This window comes from Alexandromys fortis, unplaced genomic scaffold (genome assembly GCF_014885135.2).
Source record: "Alexandromys fortis isolate MF-2015 unplaced genomic scaffold, M_Fortis_MF-2015_v1.1 scaffold_27, whole genome shotgun sequence".
Classification (NCBI taxonomy): Eukaryota; Metazoa; Chordata; class Mammalia; order Rodentia; family Cricetidae; genus Alexandromys; species Alexandromys fortis.
The window spans coordinates 6,794,913-6,818,143 of record NW_026067952.1 but is presented as its reverse complement, the minus strand read 5'-3'; the positions used below and the strand labels follow the sequence as shown (position 1 = coordinate 6,818,143).

General features: G+C 49.8%; 1 protein-coding gene across 2 annotated transcripts in view; it reads left to right on the top strand.

The window, feature by feature from the left end:
- Positions 1-5,920: 5,920 nt before the first annotated feature.
- Plcg1 (phospholipase C gamma 1) overlaps positions 5,921-23,231 on the top strand; it is a 32,407-nt gene continuing 15,096 nt past the window's right edge. For both annotated transcript variants that reach the window (XM_050151071.1, XM_050151070.1), the window contains exons 1-5: positions 5,921-6,054; positions 6,438-6,741; positions 22,481-22,633; positions 22,715-22,808; positions 22,955-23,002. In XM_050151071.1, coding sequence (XP_050007028.1) covers positions 6,525-6,741; positions 22,481-22,633; positions 22,715-22,808; positions 22,955-23,002 — 512 coding nt within the window. In that variant the 5' untranslated portion in view covers positions 5,921-6,054; positions 6,438-6,524. The remainder of the gene's footprint in view (positions 6,055-6,437; positions 6,742-22,480; positions 22,634-22,714; positions 22,809-22,954; positions 23,003-23,231) is intronic.

The window sequence follows — 23,231 nt, the reverse complement described above, 5'->3', positions numbered from 1 at the left end:
CCGAGACACCTCTAATGTTAGGTACCTGCCAGGGTTGTCTTCATATGGCCTAGCTGATTCCAGTCACACTCTCAAGCTCTGCATGCACTGTCAGCCAGTTACTGTCACCACAGCTACTAGGATGTCCACAAGAACCTCCTGAGGACAGTTTGGTACTTGCTATTCCAAGCCTGTTGGGCCTGGGTTTCCTGTGTGTGAAACCGAAGCCACAGATTCACTAAACCAGGTAGCCTCAGCCTTAAGCTCCTTTCTTCCAATCTCACTTCTGTAGTAGGTTGTCAACTTTGACATTCTTTCCTAAATACTACTTAAGCTGCATACAGTCATTTTCTTAAAGGGATTTTAAAAAATTAATCCTAAGAACTGACTTATTTCAGACCTTGGAAGTCCCTCCTGTAATGAGACATTCTCAACTTGTTTTGAACAAAAGAGCACTTCTTGGAGAACATACTACCCTGAAATAACCTCACTAACTCTAGTTTTGGATGCTTATAAGTAGTTCCCTGACAAATCAGTAAACAGAAGAAATTTAACAGACTTACCAATTATTTCCCTCAATCCCAAGTAAGCAGCCTTTTTTAAATTACCAAATAGATATTTTTAGACTTAATTATGCTTACATTTTTCTTTAGGAAAACATTGAAATACTTAAGGAAAACAAGTGATCATCAGTTAACAATTGCAAATGCTGGGGCTAGTGGTGTAGCTCAGAGGTAGGGAGGGCACTTGGCCCTAGGGTCTGTCTCCAACACCATACCAATAAAAAAAAAAAACCTTCAACATAACTCCCAAAGCTGGGTGGAGGCTCAGTGTACCTACTGAATCCTTATGACATGTTTAAAACAATGCAGTAATTATTATAAAGAACCTTAGCATATATCTGTGGAAAACATGTCTTTGTCATGTTAAGCTATAAATTATGCTTAGATTAAAATTCCCAGTGGCTGCATTTCTGCCCTATTTACTGTCTGGGTAGAGTTATAAGGAGTATATTTTTCAAACTCAAACTTCATGCTTACAATGGGTGCATTTTGGGCTGGAGAGGTACCTCAGTGGTTAAGAACACTTATTACTCTTGAAGAGGACCTGAGTTTGATACCTAGCACCCACATGTTGACTCCCAACCTTCCAGGCAACTCCAGTTCCAAGTGATCCAATAACCTCTCCTCACTTCCACGGGCACCAGTCACACAACAGGTGTGCATACATAAGAGTTTTTTTTTTAAAGGTAGGCACAACTTATGTGTAAATTACTCTTCAATAAGGCTAGGCTTTCAGAAGCAGCAAGAACAATGTACTTTGATAATATTGGATGATTCTCCATGTGGTTCTCATGGTAAAAAAAAAAAAAGACTCCAAGGTTCATGCAAAGTATACTGGTAGGACTGTGAATGGGGAATCAGTATTCATAAATAAATGGCTTTGAATAGTATTACTATGTCACTAAAACCCATGGCATTTTAATCATATGTCTCTAAAATTTTGGTACTTTCTTTGCAGAGACACTCCACGAATACCCTGGGGTGCTCTTACTGTGAAAAGGAGTTCACATCATTTGGAAAAGCTGTATCTTCATGTATACTCAGCACCTCTCACTTTGTTCTCTCCCCACAGTCACTAACGAATCTAGATAAGGCCCTTCTTGCTCCCAGCATCTTTGTCATACTGAGCTTGGCATACAAGCATTTACAGGCTTGATCTGTTCCTGCCCTGCTGACTGAGAACCTCTAGAGTCATAGTAGGGGTGTGTGTGCTGGAAGAAAGGGTGGGGGAGTAAAAAGCAAGGCCGCTGTGGCCTCAGTTTCCCCTGTCTTCTCTGCCACACTTTACAGTCACTGTGCCCTGCCATTCCCAGATGAGAGCAGATGGGAACAGCCAGCAGCGAGGCAGCTAGGGCTGTGCAGAGTAGTCTGTGGAGCTGTTGGGACAGGTGTAGTTTGAAACTTGAGTAAAATAACATGAAGTTCCTTTAAGAGACTGAAAATGCAACTTAAGGAGGGAACCAGGAGGTTATGATATTAGAAGAGGTGGAGCCATAGATGTGGTGGTCAGAGGACAGGAGTTTATACTGCAGGTTGGGGTACAGCTCAAGGTTCACTGAGGGTGAGGTGTGCACTTTAGGAAGTGCTTGCTGTGTGCACACCCAACACAGTAGAGTAAATAAAAGGGATAAGGAAAAGAACACAGCTTTATGCATGGATTAGCCAGACATTTCAAGTCTCTAAGTGTCTCCCTTTGTGAAAGGACTGTCATCAACTATACTTTTGAGTCACAACTTCTACAGTTGCTCAAGGTCATTCATTATAAGAAACAAATTACAAATGTGTTAGCACTTGGTGCTAGCCTGCTAAGAACACCCTCTGTTATTTCAATCAAATACATATCCATGTGAGAATCTTTTCTTAAAATTTATTTCCAGGAAAATTTTACCCCTTTTCCAAGTAACCAGTTAGCAAACATTGAGAGTTATTGCTTTAGCTGCTTGAAAGCTTATGCACATATGATTTTTAACCATTGCAGCTCTATCACCATATCAACCATATTTTGATCCCTCTTTTATAATCAAATCCTCCATTGCAATAATAGCATTTTTGTTCTTTTGTATTTAATTACTCTCTTATTCTTTAAGAGCTTGGTGTGGTGGTGCCTATTGATATTGATAGCTCAATTTGTGGGAGGCTGGGAAAACCTCAAATTTAAGGTCAGCCTGGGTTATACAGCAAGACTTTACCCCAAGAAAAATGCAGCGAACAGTTTGCCTGGTTCCCATTCGAAGAAAGTCTTGTCCTAACTTCTGGAAGAGGTGTCAACAAAAAACCAGCTACCAGTCTCTTAAGATCACAAAGAGCCATGAGGCTGAGGATGAACTTTACCCAGAACAATGACTAGTCCCTGGAGGTTGGTGAGGCTGTGCCCACTCCTATTTCCTTCCTGTTCCCTCTACAATGCTGACCTTAGGGCTGCTCACTAATAAGCATTCTAGCATTCTACCCTCTAACTTGCCAGAGTCAGTATAAAAAAAGAAAAAAAAAAAGTCAGCAGGCATAGCTGCTCACACTTGTAATCAATCCCAGCAAAGCTGAGAGGCTGAAGCAGGAGGATTGCTAAATTCAAGACTACTCTGGGCTACAGAGATTGTCTCAAAACAAAGCCCAGTTTTGGCAAACTTCATAAAATAACTATGCAGAAAATAGAGACAGTACATAGCTCAGTGGATAAAGGTATTTGCTGCTAAACCTGATGACCTGAATGCATTCCCTAGGACCCACATCCTAGAAGATCCAATTCCTAGAAACTGTCCTTTGACCTCTCTACACGTGTGCCATGGTTTACACACACACATACAATAAATGTAAAAAAAATTTAGACAACAGCTGGTAGCAGTGTTTAGAAAGAGGTGAGGACTCAAAGAAACATGGTAGGCAGCAGATACCTGGCTGCCTGGGTTTTTATCTCAGACACCTGTTAGCTATGTGACCCTGAGGCGGTGCCAATTGCCCTTGTTGAGCTCAAACTCAAGATCCTCCTGCATCAGCCTCCAAAGTTCTATGACTTGGGAGTGTGCCACTGTGCTAAGAAAGGTCTCAGTTTTGTTAAGTGGGGATTAACAGAATCTCATAGAGCTGTAATTAGTCACGTTCACTATATGTTTACCACGGTCCTAAGTGGATATTAAATACAGTATCTGTGAGATCACGTCCACAGGTCACAGGGGCAGTTGGACAGTCTCTCAGACTCCAGGCACAGGCTTGGTATAAGCTAAGGCATGCTGAAGCATGAGTGTTTCCAGAAATACAATCAAGCGGGAAGCGGGGCTAGTCCGAGTGATGTCACAGGCGAGTGCCTTGCGTGGTGCCAGAGCTGCTCCTCCCAAATGCATGTTACCAGTGACACCTACGCACCCTTATATGTGCTGAGCTGGGGGAAGCCCACAGTGGCCACACCCTGTGTGTGCCCTACTTTTCCCAAACTTCCTTTGGTGGAAGGAGACACCTAAGGCCTGGGAAGCTAATAAGTCCCATGAGGAAATGGGGCCCTGTTCTCTGATTACAGGCCGGGCAAACAAATTGCTTCTGGAAGGGATTCATGGAGCCACTGGGGGTCTTATTATATACACAAGAACAAAAGGTTTGAGCTGGACGCTGGGAAGCTCCCAGAAAAGGATTTAAAAAGTGAATTGAAGTCTTATAGGCTGTTGAAGTTTGCACAGAAAGCTCAACAATTGTTATAACATTTAAGAGGAGCCTCTTAGGAGAATTGACAAGACCATATAAGCAGCGAAGGTCCTATTCAGCCCCATTTGTTTTCTTGGTATCATCCTGGCAGAACATTCCCCTCCACCGAGTAAACCCCAGCATCCTTTCTAGCCTAGGGCCTTTGTACATGCTATTACTCTTGTCTGGAAAGTACTTTCCTCCAGCCCACCTTTAAAATGCATTTAATCTTATATTCTTTGGTCTTTCTTGAAGTCCTATAGACATAGCTAGTGACAGACCACCAAGATTTACCTCAGCTAGTGGCTCTCTCGTGAAACAGAAACACATGGAATCAGGTTCCACTAGTTACGTGGCCTCACTTCGTCAAGCTGCTCTGAAACCTTGATTTGAAGATAACATGAGCATTAGTTGTGCAAGCCAGGGTCAAGCACTGGGTCAACTCCAGTTCCCTCGTTCCTACATTAAAGGCCTGTCGCTAGGTGGCAGTCAGTCCATCTCAACTACCCCACCCCTTAGGACAAAGTTCCTCACTATTACACTGAGTTCTGAGATTTTTGAGGGCAACACTGGAGGGATACAGCATATAGGTCACCACTTCAGCAAGGCAAAGCTGGAGGTGGCCCAGCTTGGTGGGTGGGTTTGCTGAGCGCTCACAAGTTCTAGTCTCCTAAAACCCAGGGAAGTTTTTCTGTATCCGCTGGTTCCGCGGGCTGTTCTGTGGCACTTCTCACCGCCGAAATGCTACTGTCCAGAGCTGCATGGTAGCTAGCTGCCCACCTAACTGCTCAACACTGGCAGACACCCTAGGTTCACGGTGCTGTCCAGAGAATGGCCTGAGGAAGACAGGTTTTAAATATATTCAACAGCCGCAGACGGATGGCGAGCAGAGCGAAGGGTCAGTGTTGCGAGATAAAGCAGGAGCGAGAGGCAGGGGGAGACAAGAGCTGCTGGGCCATGAAGGTAGTGCTGATTTAAAGCCCAGTGGGAATTTTCGTGCGCAGTTAAAAGGATCACAACTTAAATCCCATTTTAGTGGTAAATCCTGAAGGACAGATGCAGGCAAGACCCAAGAGGACAGTGTACGGAGGGGGATGATGGGGCCTCGGGATCATGGGCTGAGTGGAGAGAGCCCCAAAGTCAAGAGGGAAGAGCCTCAGCGGATTACCTAGGGGTGAGGCTGAGGAAAACGGGCTCCTGGCAAGGTGAGGCCTTTCCAGTTTACTGCCAGGCAGGGAGGGGTGAAGCCAGTGAAAGGAGCCATGTGATGAGGATGGCAAGGCTGTGGTGCAGATAATGGGATGCCAGGGTCGGGGGAGGTCAGGGGAGAGCCAGGATTGGCGTCACCTGTGTCTGCGCAGAGGCGAAGCCAGCGGAAGGGTCGGCTCGACCTGACAACTGGCCCAGCACTGAGTCCAGAGGACCGCAAGCTTCTGGGGCGAGGAAGGATCCGCGCCGGGGTCAGACACACAAAGCTGAGGAAAAACCAGAGTGTCGGAAAAGCATCCGCAGGTAGGGTGCGGGCGGAGCGTGAGGCGTGCAGCGGCCCACGCACGAGAGGCCTCGAAGGCCACGCAGCCCGCGGCCGAGGGTCTCTTCCCGCGAGGACGTCCTCGAAGTCCACCCCAGGACCAGTTCGCGCTACCCTCCAAAGAGACGCCTGTGGCGAGGGGGAGGGGCGGGCAGGCTGTCACTCACGGCCCGCTGGCCAATCCGCGCGTGCGCCCCTCCCCGGAGAGGGTACGCGGTGGGTCCGCCCCCGCCCCCGCCGCCGCCGCCGCCGCCGCGGGTGTAAGGCGGCCACCCTGGCGCGGCTTCCTCCGCCAGGCAGCCCGCCCAGGTAACCGGGTTCTGCGGGCGTGCGGGCTGCCGGGCCGGGGGTCGTGCCGCGCCCCCACTCCCCGGGAGACGTGCACACCACGGCCGGGTCGGTGCGGGAGGGAGGCTTGTGTGTGCGCCTGACTGACTGACGGGCCGCAGCCTGTGGGCGGGGTTGCGTGCGTGACGGGCAGCCGTGCCCCGCGCCGTGTCAGGGCCCGCGCCGGGAAAGCTGCGGGCCCGAGGGACAGGTCCTCCCGCCGAGGCCTGCCCTGGCTGGCGGGGCGCAGGCGCGGCGGCGGGCGGGGGTCGTCCCCAGGAGCGCCTTTGTTCCCGGCGCGCCGAGGGCGGAGCCTCGCCCCGCCCCGCCCCCGCGCTCAGTCCCCGCCCCGTGTCCGCCCGCAGGAGCCGCCACCGGGTCCCGCTTGCCTGCCTGGCTGCCGCCTCCGCCGCCCCGGGCCCGCCAGCCTGCGTCGCCGAGGTCGCTGCAGCATGGCGGGCGCCGCGACCCCTTGCGCCAATGGCTGCGGGCCCGGCGCGCCCTCCGAAGCCGAGGTGCTGCACCTCTGCCGCAGCCTCGAGGTGGGCACCGTCATGACTTTGTTCTACTCCAAGAAGTCGCAGCGGCCGGAACGGAAGACCTTCCAGGTCAAATTGGAGACGCGCCAGATCACATGGAGCCGCGGCGCCGACAAGATCGAGGGGTCCAGTAAGTGCGCCCCTGTCCAGCTTGGCTCGCGCCCGCCCGCTTCCCAAACACTTGGGTAAACTTTCGGGCCTCGCGCCTTGCGCCTGGTCTCCGCCTAGTCCCTGGTGATCACTCTGGGAGGGGGCATCCGGATCTTGGATCACCTGATAGGACACCCCCTCCCCACAGAGGGGAGTGTTCAGGCACTTTGCCCTGAGGCCTAAAAAGTCCTCACTGTCTAGAGAAGTGGAGCGGGATTCTGGTCCCTAGAACCGGGCCGCTGTCAGCAGTGGTGAGGGAAAGCCGAGCCAGGAACCCCTCACCCAGCCTGAGGACCTGGGGGAGCGACAAGACCTTCCTGCCCGCTGCCATTTCTCCAGAGAGTGCTGTTTGTGAAAGTCCGAGAGTTCCAGGACGGGCACAAGAACCTCTGGAATCCCCATGTAGAACTTAGGCAGATGTTGAGCTAGGGCTGGTTTTGCAGCATAGCGGGGCCTACTCATCTCCCTCTTGGAGACAGGGAAGAATGTGGTCCTTTGGGAGGGTGGGAGTAGAAAAACTGAAAGAAAACAGTGGCCGTTTTCTCCCCCGGTTGCTTCTTTTGTCCCATGTCTGAGTTTTGGAGGTTTGTGTTACTAGGCAGACATCCAGAGCCATCGCCGGTGCTCTTGGTAAAACGTCGGGGCCCCTTTCCTCTTGCAAGCTTGTAACAAGGAGCTTAGCCTCAGAAGGGCTCCTAGGGCCTTGGGGTCAGGTACTCTAGGCAACTCTTTGTATTGGATGTCCTAGTGACTTTAGGGGAGCCCAGAGTTGCTCCCCTGGTTTCCTGCCTCAACCTTCCCAGGCCTGAGTTTGGAGGGTTTATACAAGTCTCTGCTGAGAAGAGTGAAGAAGAGGTTTTAAGAAACCTCAGCTCTTCTGAGAGTCATTTTCCTTGATATGAGGCTGGATGCAGCTCTGGCCTCCCTGCTGAGATGCTGTCTTTGCAGCTCCCGGCTTTGAATTGGTTCTTGCAAGGACCCCCCAAAGAGACTATGATTGGAGAGATCTAGTCTCCGAACCAGGTCTGTGTTGGGGGTTGGGGGAGGTTGTCAGGAAGTAATAACGAGAAGGTTCCACAGATCTTCCTGGGTATGATGTACGTGTGTGTAGATGGGTGATGAGATGAGGAGGAAGGAAGGTTTTTGTGGTAAGGCAGCCATTCTCAACTACAAACTTTAGGTCTGACACAGCCACCAGACAGAAGTGGCACCAACATCAGGGCCTCACCAACCTGACCTCCACTGGAAGAACATTTCAGAGATTTAAGAAACCATGGTTTCCAGTGTGGGGGAGTGGACACTGCAGACAGTTTGGGAGGTCCAGAGACCATCACACAGACATCAGGTTGCAGGCATGGCCACCTCTTACATTTACAGTCTGCCCTCTGTTTAAGTGGTGGTATTAGTTCTCTTGCTAATGGCTGCATTCTAAGCATGTGTGTGACCAGAAGGCAGTACGTGTATGTAGCCCGGTAGTTGAAGACAGGTATGCATTTGAAGTCGGTTTGTTGGTTGTATGTCACCCAGCCGGGTGCTCTCCTTCTCTCAGCCTTGGTTCCTCTGTAAGTGGTCATTCTTGGGAGGGAGGTAGTTGGAGTGAAGTAAGCGTTAACTACCTTATAGATGTAAGCTGACGTTGCAGAGGCTTAAACATCAGTTGTTGGTAACAATAGCCATGGCAGCTGACACTGTCCTCCTAGACCCTGGGTTGGGGCTCTGTGGGAGGTCTAATATGGCTCTTTTTTTCTTCAAGACAGGGTTTACTTTGTGTGTCTTTGGAGCCTGTTTTATTCTTATAGGTGGGCTTGAACTCACAGGGATCCGCTTGCCTCTGCTGGGATTAAAGGCTTGCGCCATCACTGCCCGGCCTCTACCGTGGCTCTTAAGAATAGAGCTTGAGGAAGGAGGGCTGAGAGAGGGTCCGATTCACTTAACCCAGTATAAAACAGGAAACTATTATTTTGTCACACGCCCGTTCACTCATCCTACTTGTAGACCATGTTTCTTTAGAGAAAATGTTTGGAGTTTTGTACATTGGATGTCTTTGTAAGTTGGGGCCTGGACAGAAAGAAGGGGTTTAGGGTTTGGAGAGGAGACCAGCTAGTCCATTTTATCCCACTCAGGTCTTTGAGGGTTGGAGACAGGAATGCAGAGGACCTGATTTTCCCAGACCTTCAAGGGTCACCCAGAGATAAGCAGTTTTTTATTGAGCCTGGCCCTTTGCTCTTTCGGGCCCATATTGAAGGCTTGGAGCCTGCCCCACTTCTGCCTGTTTGTACCTCACTACCTTGGTGGATCCTCTACCACCTGTTCAGATGTCTCAGGTGTTTGACTTTTTGCTGATAACCCTAGCCCTGCCTGAGGAGGGAGAAAGGCTGCCACTGGCCCTGAAGGACAGACTGCTATTCCCTAACCCCATCTTCTCTCACTTTGGCACTGGTGAAACAAATGGACATCTTCTGATGTGAGGCAGCAGCTTGGCTTGGAAGGGGCGGAAGGTGCTTTGGGTGTGTGTGTTTGTGACCAGAATTAGGCTTGGGGTTGGCATTTATGTTGCAGAATTTTGGGGAGTTAAAAGCAGTCATAGACTTCCTGCTCAGTGCTAAAGAGACTTTTCACTCTGGCTGCCTGGCCAATCTTACAGGGACTGTGTTCTCGGGTTGTGTTGGCAGCTGGTCTTGGCCCCATGTTTTCTGTAGCCTTTGTTGCTCCTTGTAAGAAGAAACCTCCATGTTTAGACTGTAAAGACCTCTGGACATCTGCGACCTAGAGAGCTCTCCTAGGCTCTGGCTCTGTAGTTTTTCATACAGTGCCTCCTTAGTGGGACAGTTGAAACCTGTGCTTAGTTGAAGACCACTGTTGGTCCAGCAGCTCCAGTGGAGACTAATGGTATGCTCTGATTGCTGGGACGTGGCTCCTGTAGTAGAGGGCGCCTGGCTGGTGAGGACTAGGCCTCTGCTCTATCACCTAGCTGCTCGTTGTGTTGGCTAGGTACTCTCAGTGAGAGAACTCCAAGAGCATGTGCCGGAAGTTCCAGAGCTAGCCATCCCTGCCATGTGTTTCCTTTTTGTCTCATTTTTCCAGGGGAAGTCAGACCTCTTTCTGTTTCCTCAGTACCCCACGCTTGTCTGGTGTGAGTTTCCAGGTCTCCCGTCCAGAGGGGGGAGGAGGCTTTGTTTTCTCTGAACCTGCTTCACAGATGACTAACTAGCAAAGCTGAGGAAGCCCGGCACCTCTAGCTTCTCCCAGGACTTTGTGTTGGGAAGGGGTGGTCTACATAGATGCATAGACTTGAGTGGGAGATCTTGACCATCAGCATTGCTTCAGGCGGCCCCTTGGCAGGATGGGCATTTATCTGTTCAATAGACATTGTTTGCATGCCCCTTACTTGAGGAGACAGGACCAGAGTGCAGTGATGAGAAAAACGGGTGGGCGGGGCTGAGTAGGGCTGAGTGCAGAGTTGAGTAATTGGCTGCACTGGGCAGCAAACTCCGTGCTCAGCTCACCTGCAGTGCATCAAACTCCGTGCTTAGCTCACCTGCTCTGTGGTCTTGATCGTGTACTTAGCCTTCCGAGCTTCTCATCTATGAACAGTTTGTGTGGGGAATGGAAGAATATTTGTGTAAAGTACTTGGCATCAAGTGTGGTGTTTGTGGAATCTGACAGGAGAGAGAGAGGATTTAGTCCCCAGCAGGACCAGCTTAGAAGAGATGTGTGTGTTGTAGTCAGAGGCTGGTGCATGGCCATCAAGTCCTTTGGTAAAGGGCAAGAAGCTGTAGTTCTCAGCTGTGCCTCTGTGGTCGGTGTTTTTTGCTACCAGAGGCATTTGTGCGGAGAAAAAGACAGTTGGCTGGGAGCTGTGGCTTGGGTGAAGACATTGTGTTGGTTTGTTTCTGAGCCAGTTCAACATTGAATTGGTCTCGCTATCTGAATGATAGAGGACACCCAGTCTTCCAGGAAGTGCTCTGCCACAGCCCAGAGTGGTAGGGCTACATCCGCTTCTACTACCTCAGTGTTTCTTTCCACTCCGTCTCCTTTCTATGGAGCATGGTTTCAAGGGCAGTGTATCCTAGGCTGAATATATCGGAGGAAGTGGGAAGGCCTGAGGTTATAGAAGACTGCTGTTGGCTCTTGCTCCTCTCTGCTCTCTCATGAAGAGAAGTCAATGTGTAGACTTAGGGGAGTCTCTGGAGGGTGTGGGGTAGGACTGAATGTTTTGGTGCACCCCGTAGTCACTGCCTTGGAGGAATCTCTGATAGTAACTAGGAATGCCTGGGTGTCCTTGGGCAGCTAGCCCTACCCTTGTGGTAACTGAGCTGTGACTACTCAGATGTGTTCTTCTGACCCTAGGTAAGTTACTTTTTAGCTTCTCAGCCTGTTCTATAAAACAATTCTTAGCCAGGTGTGGCAAGTTCAAAGCCATTTTGGCTACATAGTGAGTTATAGACCAGCCTAGGCTACAGAGTGAGACCAGTCTCAAAAAAAAACAAAAGACAGACAGCAGAATTCTTCCTCCTGGAGTTTAGGTTAAGGCTAACGAAGTAAGATTGTATATAAGATAAGAGATTTTGGTAAAAAATGGCCAGCACAACCTTTGGTGCCTGCGGACTCATAGGTAGGCCTTCCCTTCGCTCTCCTCTAGTCAAGAACCGCGTTCTGCTTTCCACCGAGTGTTGCTGGGAGCCCGTTGTTGCCTTGAGTTTGGGTACAGAGAACAGGGCATCAGAGGGATCTGGTATTAGGAATTGTTGTCCCTGTCGCAGAGAGAAGCAAACAGAGGTCCTGAGAGTGAGGTCATGGAATAAGTTTACAGTTAAGTGTGGGATTTATGATTCCTCCTATAGTGTTGTTTATTCTCCCACTGTGGGAAACTAACAATAAGGTGGACCATTCTATAGATGCACGACCTCTATTCTGTGCTCTGGCCAAATGTGTTTACCCAGCCCAGGCTTTCATCTGTGGCTCCTGCTCAGATAGCCGGATACCTAGCTTTCCAGACCTTCCCTCCTACAGGGAAGGTGCTGTGCACCATGGAAGCCAGAGCACCTTATCCCTGGACTTGCTCTCACTAGTTCCTGCTAACAGCCCATCAGCACTTCTCCAGAGAAAAGGGTCAAGAGGCACCTTCCCAGGGTCTCCTCACAACAGACTTCAGGGTGCCTCTACTCCTGTAGGGCTACACCAGGTGTTAGGTGGGCACACTAAGCTGACAGCTTATGGTTTTAGCAGATCACTAAGTGGGTTGCTCTTCATGGCAACACAGCCACTTTCCTTAAGAAGGGAAGGAGCAGAGAAGCTGGAGAGATGGCTCAGTGGTTGGAGCAGTGGCTGCTCTTCAGAGGTCCTAGGTGTAATTCCCAGCACCCATGTGGTGTCCTAGCAGGGAATCTAATGCCCTTTCCTGGCCTCCATGGGCATTGCATGCAGACATGCATTCAGCCAAATATTCACATATATAAAATAAACATATATGTGTGTATATATACATATATTAAACATGCATTCAGGCAAATGTTCATGTATATAAAATAAAAATACATCTCAATAAAAAAAGAAGCCTGGCTTCCTTGGGCCTCACTGGATCATTAAACAAGCACAGAGATGTGCTCTGGCTTCTTGCTGTGGCAAGTATTGTTAAGTCTAGTAGCGAACATACAGTTAGGGCAGATACAGCCAGACAAATAATTACAGGGTGTGGGGAGAGCTGTGCCGGGAAACAAGCATGGGCCCCTCTGTCCAAAGGGTGGTTGAGGGCGTGCTGCAAGGACAAAGGCCCCGACTGCAGGCTGGTGGCAGAAAGGTTCACTTGTCCTTTATGCTAGCTACATGTACCGTCCATCTACGCTGTCACTGTCTTTGGAGAGTGGCCTCAGTGCTCTAGGTTAGCCTTGTGGTGCTGACCTGAACACTGGGCAAACTAGACTACAGAGGAATCTGGAGCCTTTCTATGTAAAGCTAGGTACCGTGTGCACAACCTTTGAGAAAGTCTTAGCATTTAGACTTTAAAAGCCCTTATATAATGTCCCTGCCCTTAGACTTTACTTGAGTTGGCCCCTGGGCATCTCAGAAGTAGAATGTCTTAAAGCCTTTTGCAAGGCTGCTCCCACAGCTCCATGGCTTCATATGTGGAGCCTCCAGAGAGTTGGGGATCTAGGCTCCTGGAGGCTTCTAGAGAATCTGCTTATTGGCCCCAGAGAGCAGAGAAAGGAGTACTAGACCATGAACTGACTCCTGGGGAGCTGTGGGGAGAGGTGGTGGGGACAGTGGAGTAGATTTCAAGTGTCTTACTTGCAGTCCTGGCTCATGCTCTGGTGCTCTCGCCCTCTCCTTTCAAGGAGAGTTTTGAGGTGGTGCTGGGCTAGCCTCTTGAGAGGCTGTAGTGGCTTTGTGCCCAGCACAAGTATGAGTGCTCTACCCTCACCTCCTAGGAACCAGGCCCATCCTGGGGGAAGCAGGGAGGGGCTACTTTTTATAGCCCGCATAGAGGCTTTGTGTATAGGCTCTGCTGCTTCCTTCCGGCTCTGGCCCTTCCCGTGTTGGCCAGAGGCCCTGGCTTCAGCAAAATTCAGGAGTAAGTGGGGCGAGGCTTTCTCCAGCAGAAGACTGGCATCTCCTTTATTGAACCCAGGCTAGGCAGAGAGAACTTGCTTTTGGAGCGTTTGCCGTCTGGAACATACAGCGTATTTAAACAGGGCTGACAGGAGGCAGTCCTGTCTGTCATACAGTGCTGAGGACTGAGCTAGAGGGCCCAATGGAGTTGGCCTCTCTCTGGCAGTTCACCCTGCTCCTTAGAGTCCGCTCCCCATTGACTGAAACACCGGCACTGGGTAGAGGCTCTTGCAGAGCCCGGAAGCAGAACATAGACGGGTGAAGAGTGCACTGGCCGGACAGGGAGAGCTGGTGTGACACCATTTGTCTGTGGAACTAAGTTTTCTTCAGCTCAGGAGGGGCTTTCATTGTGTGAATGGCTTCTAGGAGACAATGCTCAGTTGAAGTCTTGTAAAGTGATTCTTGAGGACCTGTAGGAGGGTCGGGGTGTCCTTGGCTTGGCCATAGCTGTGCTAAGAATAAGGCAGTGTAGGTAGGTGTGGGTGTGTGCTGGGGAGATTCCAGCCTCAGGCCCGGGTAGTAGACCTAAGTTCATAGGGTGATTAGCCTAAGAAAGGGGAGGAAAGCCTCAGTTAGCCACGGGTCCCACAGCTTTCTCAGCCTCTAGAGGTCATAGGTCAGCACAGTTTCCTCATTCGACAGGTTGGGGTTTCGACCCAGGCAGTGATGACCCTTCTGAGACTCTGCAGACCCCCCCTCAATGGTCCCATCTGATGCTCTCCACCCAGTCACTTCTTCACCCACAGCATATCTACTGGGGAGGCTCGAAGGTGATGGCTGCAGTGACGGGAGAGCAAAGTACCTGGTCCAGACTGCTCCCAGCAGGCTGTCCTCAGATTTCTGCTGAGAACTGGCCTGTACTAGAAATCGGAAGTTCTGTACTAGGATGTGCAATGGTGGGGGATGGGGTGAGAAGTGACTAAAACTGGGGGTAGGGTCACAAGGTCTCTCTTACTTTAGAGGTGGAGAGAATTTCAAAGGATCTAATCTAGGCTTCCTGAGTAGACAGAAAGCGAGTTCCCCTGTGGGTTGAAGAAGGAGACTAGATCTTTCTCTGGGGCCTTCCTTTTTTTTTGGGGGGGGGGGGGGTCGGGACGGTTTCTCTGTGGCTTTGGAGCCTGTCCTGGAACTAGCTCTGTAGACCAGGCTGGTCTCGAACTCACAGAGATCCGCCAGCCTCTGCCTCCCAAGTGCTGGGATTAAAGGCGTGCGCCACCACTGCCCAGTTTGGGGCCTTGCTTCTTTAGGAATAAAAGGGAAGTGGCTTGGGCTGGTAAGACGCTGTGGAGGGGCTGGGCCACACAGCTCTAAGGCAGGAAAAACTTCTTGGGGTAGAAAGAAATAAGACTTCCGTGTCATAAGACTTCACCAGGCCTCCAATTTGATGACTTCCTTTGTCATTGAGATTTAACCCCTGTGACCGTCTCTGGGGTTTAAAGACTGACTCTACTTGCACAAGCAAAAGGTGAGCAAACTTACTGAGGAGTTTTGTCAAGGGAAGCTCTGATGCCGCTGTACTCCTCTGTGAGACAGAGATCCCAGACTCTTCTTTCCCCTCCTAACCTACTGCCTGTCCTCTGCCCTCCGGGAGGGCCTTGCAGAGCCATCTGCAAGCATCGGAGGCTGGAGGTCTCACTTACCTGCTGGGCAGGGGCAGGTTGCTCAGCCAAGAAAGACTCTGATTATAGTTTTCTTTCCTTGCACCACGTGTTCAGTTCCTGCTAGGCATGGAGCAGTGCAGACATGGTTTATGTCCTCAAGGAATTTACAGAAAACAGCCAGATAGCCTAAAAACACACTTGAGAACTGAAAGAGATAGCTTAGTGGGTAAACACACTTGCCATGGAAGCCTGGTGGCCTTTAACCACTGGAACCCATAGTTGTCTTGTGGCCTCCCCAAGTGTCATGGGATGTGTGCACCCTCACAGATCACATGTGTGCGCGCGCACACACACACAGACAATAATAAATTTAAAACAATACACATAAGACTTCTACAGTAGGAGTGACACAAAGCAGCATGTATGGTGCCACCTAGAGTCCTGCCATCCTCCTTGTGTTGCTCCCACTTGGCGGCGTCCCACAGGGATCCCAAGGCAGCACAGAGCACAAGCCCAGGGCACATGCAGCCTGGCACTGAAATATCTTTGGCTCTGCCACTCGCCAACTGTCACCTTGGGTAGGATCATTAGCCACTCTGTGCTCAGTGTCCTCGCTTGGAAAATGGGAACCCTATACTTGCTTCATAGTATTAGTTGTAAGGATGAAATAGCACAGTTTAATTAAGAGCTTTATGTAATATGCACAGCAAATGTGCAAAAGATTAGTGACAGGATGCCAGATGTCACTCTTGCTGTTGCTGCCCTCCCCACCCAACAGAGACAACGACCTCATCCTCTGTGCTTTGCAGTTTCTTAGAAATGTCTGTCTGTAGGCTCTGTTTAACATACTCTTCCTAGCACGGTACATACTTAATCCTTCCTCCATGGTCAAGCTCCAGCACCTAGCATGATATCCTTACAGTTGCTCATTGTGAATAACAAAGTCAGCTGAACTTGGAGGATTGGATTGGGGGTTGGTGAGAAACAAAGGAGTCAAAAACCTTCAAAGTGTGTGTATGTTTTGAGGTCAGGAAACAACTTGGGGGAGTTGGTTTTCTCCCTTCACCATGTGGGTCCTGGGGATTGAACTCAGGTCACCAGGCTTGACAATAGGTGCCTTTTCCTGCTGAGCCATATTGCTAGGCCTGAGAAAAAGAAATCTTAACCTTTTGAAGTTTTCAGTTCATGTACCTGTTTGAATGGTAATATTGTTGGTATATCCAGAGGAGCCTAGGGTTTGGGTGAGAGAAGACAATATTTGGCTTGAAGTTTGTCTTTGTGTGTGTGTAGGAATAGGAAGTGAGCAGTTGGAATGTAGTGCCAGACATTTAGAGGCTAGCCATGTTGTGTAAAGCAGAAGGAATTACAGCTGTGGCCATGACTGTCACTGGGGTGGCAGAACACCAGAAAAGAGAGGACTCTGGCCCATGTGCTCACAAAGAAGCAAGAAGGTCTGGACAAGGTTGCTTGGAGAAAGTCAAGAGCAGAACACCAAAGAGAGGGGAGGTTGTGGGCACACAGCACCACAGATGTCTCCCCGCTGTTCCATTCTCTGCATGACCTCATAGTTATCTGCTTCCCCATCTGTTTCCTTGTTAGGCTGGGATTTTCTGAAGGGCAGGAACTCAATGCCTATTGATATGTTTCCCCAGGACCCAGCTCAGGGCCTGGTGTGGAGGAGATAGATGCTGGTAACTAACAGAGTCACAGAAAATGTGAATGAACCTCAAGTGACGGTGAGGTCCCTTCAGGCTCTGTCTTTTGCATGGGGCCATCTTTCCTCTTTTCCCTCCCTTTGGGACCTACATATGCTGTTATCATTGAAATAAGCTATGTTTTAGAAAGAGTGCTGCCTGCCTAGGCAGTGTGAAACCCTCTGACCTTCTTCCTTTTGTTCCATATACCCAATATCAGAGTTAGTACTACCATGGGGACATTCCAGAGCCCCATCTGCCATGAATCACCATTTGATGAAGCCCCTTGGGCCTTCCATTCCTCATTTACCTAAAGAGAAGAGTCAACCTGTAGGTGGCTTGCATGTTGGTGAGGATTGTGTGTTGTGCAGCTGTAACCTGAAGCAGTTTGTACATTGCAAAGCAAGGTCCTGTGTAGGGATCCCATGGACCTCTATCCAGCTGTCTGAATGGCTGTTTCCTGTTTACCAAGGTAGGAAAGAAGCTGTATTCAGTTAGGCCCAGCTGCTCTTCTCAATCAGGGTGTTGGAGGCAGTCTCTTGTGGTGTAACCTGGTTTGACTAAGGTTCCAAGGAGGGGTTTTGTCCCTTTTGTTCACAGTTGCTGGTGTTGCAGCAGCTGCTTTTGCTGCACGGGCACAGGAAGGACGGTGTGTCATGGTGCCATCTTCCTTTGCCATGTGACCCCATGACCATATATGTGGAGATATCTATCTGTGGGGCTGTTTAGACAGTGGCTTTGCCGGGGTTGGGGAATTTTAGGACAAGAACTCTAGCCCAGAGTCTTGGGTCTAAATTAAGGTTTTGGGTTTTGTTCCTTCGTTCCCAGGCTCTGTGTACTGAAGATCCCTAAAAAGAGTTAGTGCCCCATTCTTTTTTTTTATAAATTTTTTTAAAGATTTTATTTATTTATTATATATACAGTGTTCTGCCAGTGTGTTTGCCTGCAGGCCAAAAGAGGGCACGAGATCTCATTACAGATGGTTGTGAGCAACCATGTGGTTGCTGGGAGTTGAACTCAGGACCTCTGGAAGAGCAGCCAGTGCTCTTAACCTCTGAGCCATCTCTCCAGCCCACCTCATTCTTTTTATTCCCTTTCTCTAGTGCTCCTGCTGTCCTAGGTTATAGACTGCTCACCTGTTGCCCATCTCTGCAGTGGATGCACAGGATGACTGTCCTGTGATGGGCAGGAGAGCTAACTGCAGGCATGTGCTCAGCCTGGTAGCCGGGAAGTAGGGAGCCTTCAGGAGCTGGGCTCCATAAGAGCCCTCTTCTCCACTTCCCAGCTTCAGGTGTATCTGCCATTTAGCTTGTCTCTGTAGCAGCCCCGTCTCTTCTGCATAGTCAGTGAGTTGAATGCTGTCCGAGTGTGGGAGCCTATTCTGGAGAAGCTGGTTCTCATCCAGCCCTGACTGTTAACCTTCATAGTGCTTGGGGTGCCTCAGATGAGAAGTCTGTGTAGACCCAGCTGTCTTGGGACCTACTCTGGAGGCCAGGCTGGCTTCGAACTCACAGAGGTCCACCTGCCTCTGCCTCTGAGTGCTGAGATTAAAGATGTGCGCCACCCAGTCTTAAAGGGACACTAACTGCCATTCTTAGCATGTCCTGAAGGTTTGTGTTGTCTATGTAAACCTTGTCCAGGTCCAGGTGCTGTGCCCTGAGTAAGGCTGCTCCCTAGTGCTCAGGGTCTCAGGTCAGAAGTCTGTCCCTGGGCTGAGGAAGGCAGAGAAGACAGGAGAGGAGGAGATGGACAGGGAGTAAGTGGCCTTTCCAGAGCCTCTGGCCTCATCATACACTTTGATTTTTATAAAGTTAGTCTTGAGTCATCTGCCCCAGATCTTAGAGATGGCTCCAAATGCCAGGCAACAAACACATTTCAGCTCCTACCAAACCCAAAGTCTAAAAGATTGGAATGGTGGGGCAATGGGGGCTAATTCCCCAAGTGGGTGTTGGGGAGTGTCATGTGCACCCTCTCACTGATACCCTTATTATTGGTCTTTGTTTTTCTGGACTGTACCACTGGAATATACATGCCTACACTGTAGGGGTGTGCAGGTTGGGGTTCTGCAGGCTCAGGAAGCAGGGTCTTAGCTCATCTTTGCATATGCTAAGCAGGACATGAGTCCTGGTCCCCACAAAGTACTCATAAGGCCCACTTGTGAGCTGTGAAATACCTGCTTGGGTTCAGGAAGGTGGCTTTTATCTTCATAAAACTCCTGAAGGTTTGAGTTTGCCCTCTGAACAGAGTCCTAGCAGGCTGCTGTGTTCATCTTCCCTAGGTCTATTTTCCATAAGCCCCATGCCAATAACACTAGATACAAAGACGTGTGTGTCCCAGCAAGGCCCTTACCTTGTAAAGTGGAGGAAACTGAACCTGAAAGAGTGAGAGACTGCCAGAACCTCACAGCTTGACTTGAAGGGCCCTGTAGTTCTTGGTTTTCCTTGCTAGGCCTGGCAGCTTCAGAAGCAGATGGTCAGGGCAGGCTTTCTGAGGGCGCAGGAGTAGGTAGATCTCCAGAAGGGTCACTGAGGAGCACAAATACCCAGGATTCTGCCTGGTTTACCTGACTATCTGACCTCAGAACCACTGTGTGATGCTAGTCCATAGCACAGGTGTGGGTAGTTCCACACAATCCAAATCCCTTTGAAAAGAGCCTGCTCATAGTACCTCAAACCTGTGATCTCAACACTCTAAAGGCTAAATTCTGGAAAATTGCAGATTCAGGGCTATCTCAAAAAGAAACAGAAGTAACAAAACAAAAACCTTTTTTTAAAATAAGTTTATTGCTTTTTTTATAAGAGTTTATTAAGTGTGAAGGATTGGGTGTCCCTTACTTCCCTGGCAGCTGAGGCCATTCCTAAAGTCTTGGTCAGCCTTCTTACTTGGCCTGGAGCCCTGGTCCTTGGAGGAGCGCATCCATGGAAGCTCCCGATAGACTGTGCTAGCTAGGCTCCGCCCCCTCAGGTCAGGGTAAGCCCTCAATTAGGCCATTGTCATCCTAGTTCCCCTGACTGTGGCAAAATCTGCTCTTGATTTCAGAGCATATCTTCACTTCCCCAGCCCCTGGGCTGACAAAGCAGAGGTGTGTCTGATTAGGGAGTCTCTTCCCTGTGGTGGCAGCTCCTGGGAACCAGTCTACACTCTCTCACATAAGAGGAACGGCAATGTTTGTCCTAGATGCAGGAGGACCAGTAAGATTACACAGGATGTGCTTTCAAGGGTCTGGTAGACTATTTCATTGCTGTTAGGTCTTCTCCAATCTGCTTCTGACTTCATAGACTTAGAAAGCATCAGGGTCATGCTATTGGAGGAGGAGCAGGGGGTCAGTGTGGCCAGTGTGGGCTTAGAAGGGTGGTGTGCCTGGCCTTCCTGCTCTATGCCTGCCTGCTCCTTGTCTAACCACATGCCTGCTCTGACTTTGTATTGGACTCTGCAAATATGCCTACGACACAGAGCAGGCTAGGGCTTTCCTGGGGCCCATGGACTTTGTGGACATATATACATATCTGCATATTTGTACAGATATATATATGAGAACCACATGAAGTCTAACCATGAGCCTTGACTTTATAACTGCCTGCCTATTGTGTACTTACCTTATTGTGTATAGCCTGTGGGATCTGGTGGGCAGCAGCAGGAAAGGCCCTAACTGTGGATCATGCAGAGGTGGGTGGGTGCGCACACACACACAACACACACACACATGAGAATGTGTGGGAGGGGAATGATAGCTTTGCACTGGAAGAATATTTTAGTTTCTGTTTCAAAGGGCAGAGTTTGTGGTGGTTGTGTGGTGTATGATGTAGGCATTTCCCCCAATGGAAGCTCTTCCTCCCACCTATAGAAACTGTTAAGTTGTGGGTTTGTGACCCAACTCTCCCCACTCTTGTTCAAGAACCAAGTAGAACGCCTCTGTTTTACTCCGTTCCTTTTTACGTCCCCCATCCATGTGCCTGCATCTTTCTCATTTTTGCATTCAGTCACTCAGTGGGTACTGGACGGGCTCTGCCTACCATGGTGTATGAGGGACATGCATTTCATAGCATGAGGCATTGAGAGGACGATTGCTGCAGGATGGAGCCTCTCACTCGGGATCTTCAGTAGGAGAGAATCCAGGTGGAGAACTGGGAAGGTCAGGCTCTAGGATGAAGCGGGGCAGGAACAGTTGCTGTTCTTGCTGTAGGTCTGGTTTGGTTTGGCAGGATCACAGAAGAGGGAAGACAAAGGCTCCAGATAAAGCTCTGAGCCCTATCATGAGAACCTCAAAGGCTATAAAGGGAGTGGGTTCGTGGTGGGTTAGCAGTGGGTATCCTCAGGAGGGGAGTGGTGTTCAAATAAATGTTTTGTGGTTCAGAAGAGTCAGGAAGGATGGGGAGTTGGTGAGAATTGTTTGACCAGCAGCAAAGTCGGGGCTTCCTGCTGAAGGAGAGACCTGAGGGCTTGGTTGGGGACAGAATTGGATCCAGGTAAAGCCAGTCTTTGTGGTAGCAGAGCAGGGGATAGAGCCAGAAGTGATGTCACAGTTCCAGGTGGGACAGATGATGGCTACTGTGGCTGGCTCAAGGGACAAGACAGGAAGACTGCGAGCTGCTGATTGGGGCCTTTGGGATGTACAAGCTGTGCTGGTGTTCAGAACTAGAATTTAAGGTAATTAGTCAAAAGGAGGACTGGTCAGAACATTTTAAGGCATTCCCAAGCTGAGGGAAAGCTCTGTATCAAGCCTGAATCTCTCTTTCTGGGCTGTGTTTGCCTCTTTCCAGGATCACAGCTCGCTCAGGAATGGAATAGGTGTTCAGTTGGGGCAGTGTGGCAGGACCTCTCACACCTAAAGAGGCTCAGAGTCCACACCAGAGCAAGTGATTGCCAAGGAACAGCTCCCTCCATATGGTATACTTAATCCCTGCTCTCTTAGCATCACTTTGGTCTTGCCAGTGTCTTCTCTGATGCTCTTAGCACCTGTAGAAGTGGAGCAGTGGGTGCGGGACAACTGTCACTCTGCCAAGACGCATAGTTAACCTGGGTGCATGCAGCCCACCACTACACTGTCCTGAGAAAACTGAGTTAGTTGGTGAGACTGCACCTGGGAGGAGTTAGATGTGTCACTAGCTCACAGTTGCACCGCCTGTCACTCAGGTTAGTGGCCAGAATGAACATTTACTTCTCAGCCCATGTATTTGCCTCACCTTTGCTTGTGAAAGTAGGGGAGCAGGTAAGAACCCCTTGGTAGCTGAGGTAAGAATACCAAGCCTCACCAGCACAGGATGCCTGGCATTCTTGGACAGCCTTGGTCTTAGCTAGAACTAGACCTTTGCTAAGACTGGTATGGACATGTCTTTGGGATGTGGGTCATTTCAGGATTTGCCAGTTTTCTGGGCCTGATCCAAGGTTCTGTCTGGGACTCTGAGACGAATCTAGACTTGCCCAGCCTTGTCTCTGGGACTTACAATTGGGTATGCATGTGTACTGTGTTGGAAAGTGATCCACAAGGAACTGCCTTGGATCCTTATTTTTCCTTCTCGAGTTCAGCTCTGCTCCAGGTACAGGTGTATAGCCTGTACTCCAGCAACGGAACAAAGATAGGGATGGGATAACACATCTACCTCCCTGTCCCCAAAGAGCCTTAGCCTTAAAAAATTTAAAAAAAGAAAGCAAACCTATTAGATAAGCCCAGCTCTTTCTGTCACCTAGGATAACTATGAGTGGGTTCAGTCTGTCTCTTTGTGTTCCATTTCCTGAGGGAGGAAAGTGTAGAAGTGACTGAGAGGTACGGGTTGTGAGAACCTCCACCTGACCTTGGCCTTTACTACCTTTCCAGTTGATATCCGTGAGATCAAGGAGATCCGTCCAGGGAAGACATCACGGGACTTTGACCGCTACCAAGAAGACCCTGCCTTCCGGCCAGACCAATCACACTGCTTTGTCATCCTCTATGGAATGGAATTCCGCCTGAAGACCCTGAGCCTGCAAGGTGGGAGATGGGCTTAGAGGACGTGGGGTGCAGGTAAAGAGGGAGGATGTGCCCTTAGCTCAGCTTTTGCTCTGCTCACAGCCACATCTGAGGATGAAGTGAACATGTGGATCAAAGGCTTAACTTGGCTGATGGAGGATACATTGCAGGCAGCCACACCCCTGCAAATTGAGAGGTAAGACTCCTCTTCATGTGGTTAAGACCAGATGTCTTGGAGCCAGGGGAAAGGAGGCAGAGACCTCTCCACAGACAGTAACTGTTCTTCTCCCCAGGCTTTCCCTTAATTGGAGAAGGACTCTCACCTCAGGCTTCTCTCTGCAGGTGGCTCCGGAAGCAGTTCTATTCAGTGGATCGGAACCGTGAGGATCGGTAGGTGCTGAGCTGAGGTGTGTGCCCAGAGCAGTTGTGCATTTGAGCCAGAGGGCCCGCAGAACTGAGCTACCTTGAGAGGGTTAGGGGTTCTGACACTGTAGGTCACACTGCCGAGAGTGGGCTACAGCACTGGCTCTGGGTCCTAGGAGGGTGGCTGGCAGTGCAGCCAGAAGGACCAAGAGACCAAAGACCAAAAGACCAAATGGCATGCATGCTCTATATGCAA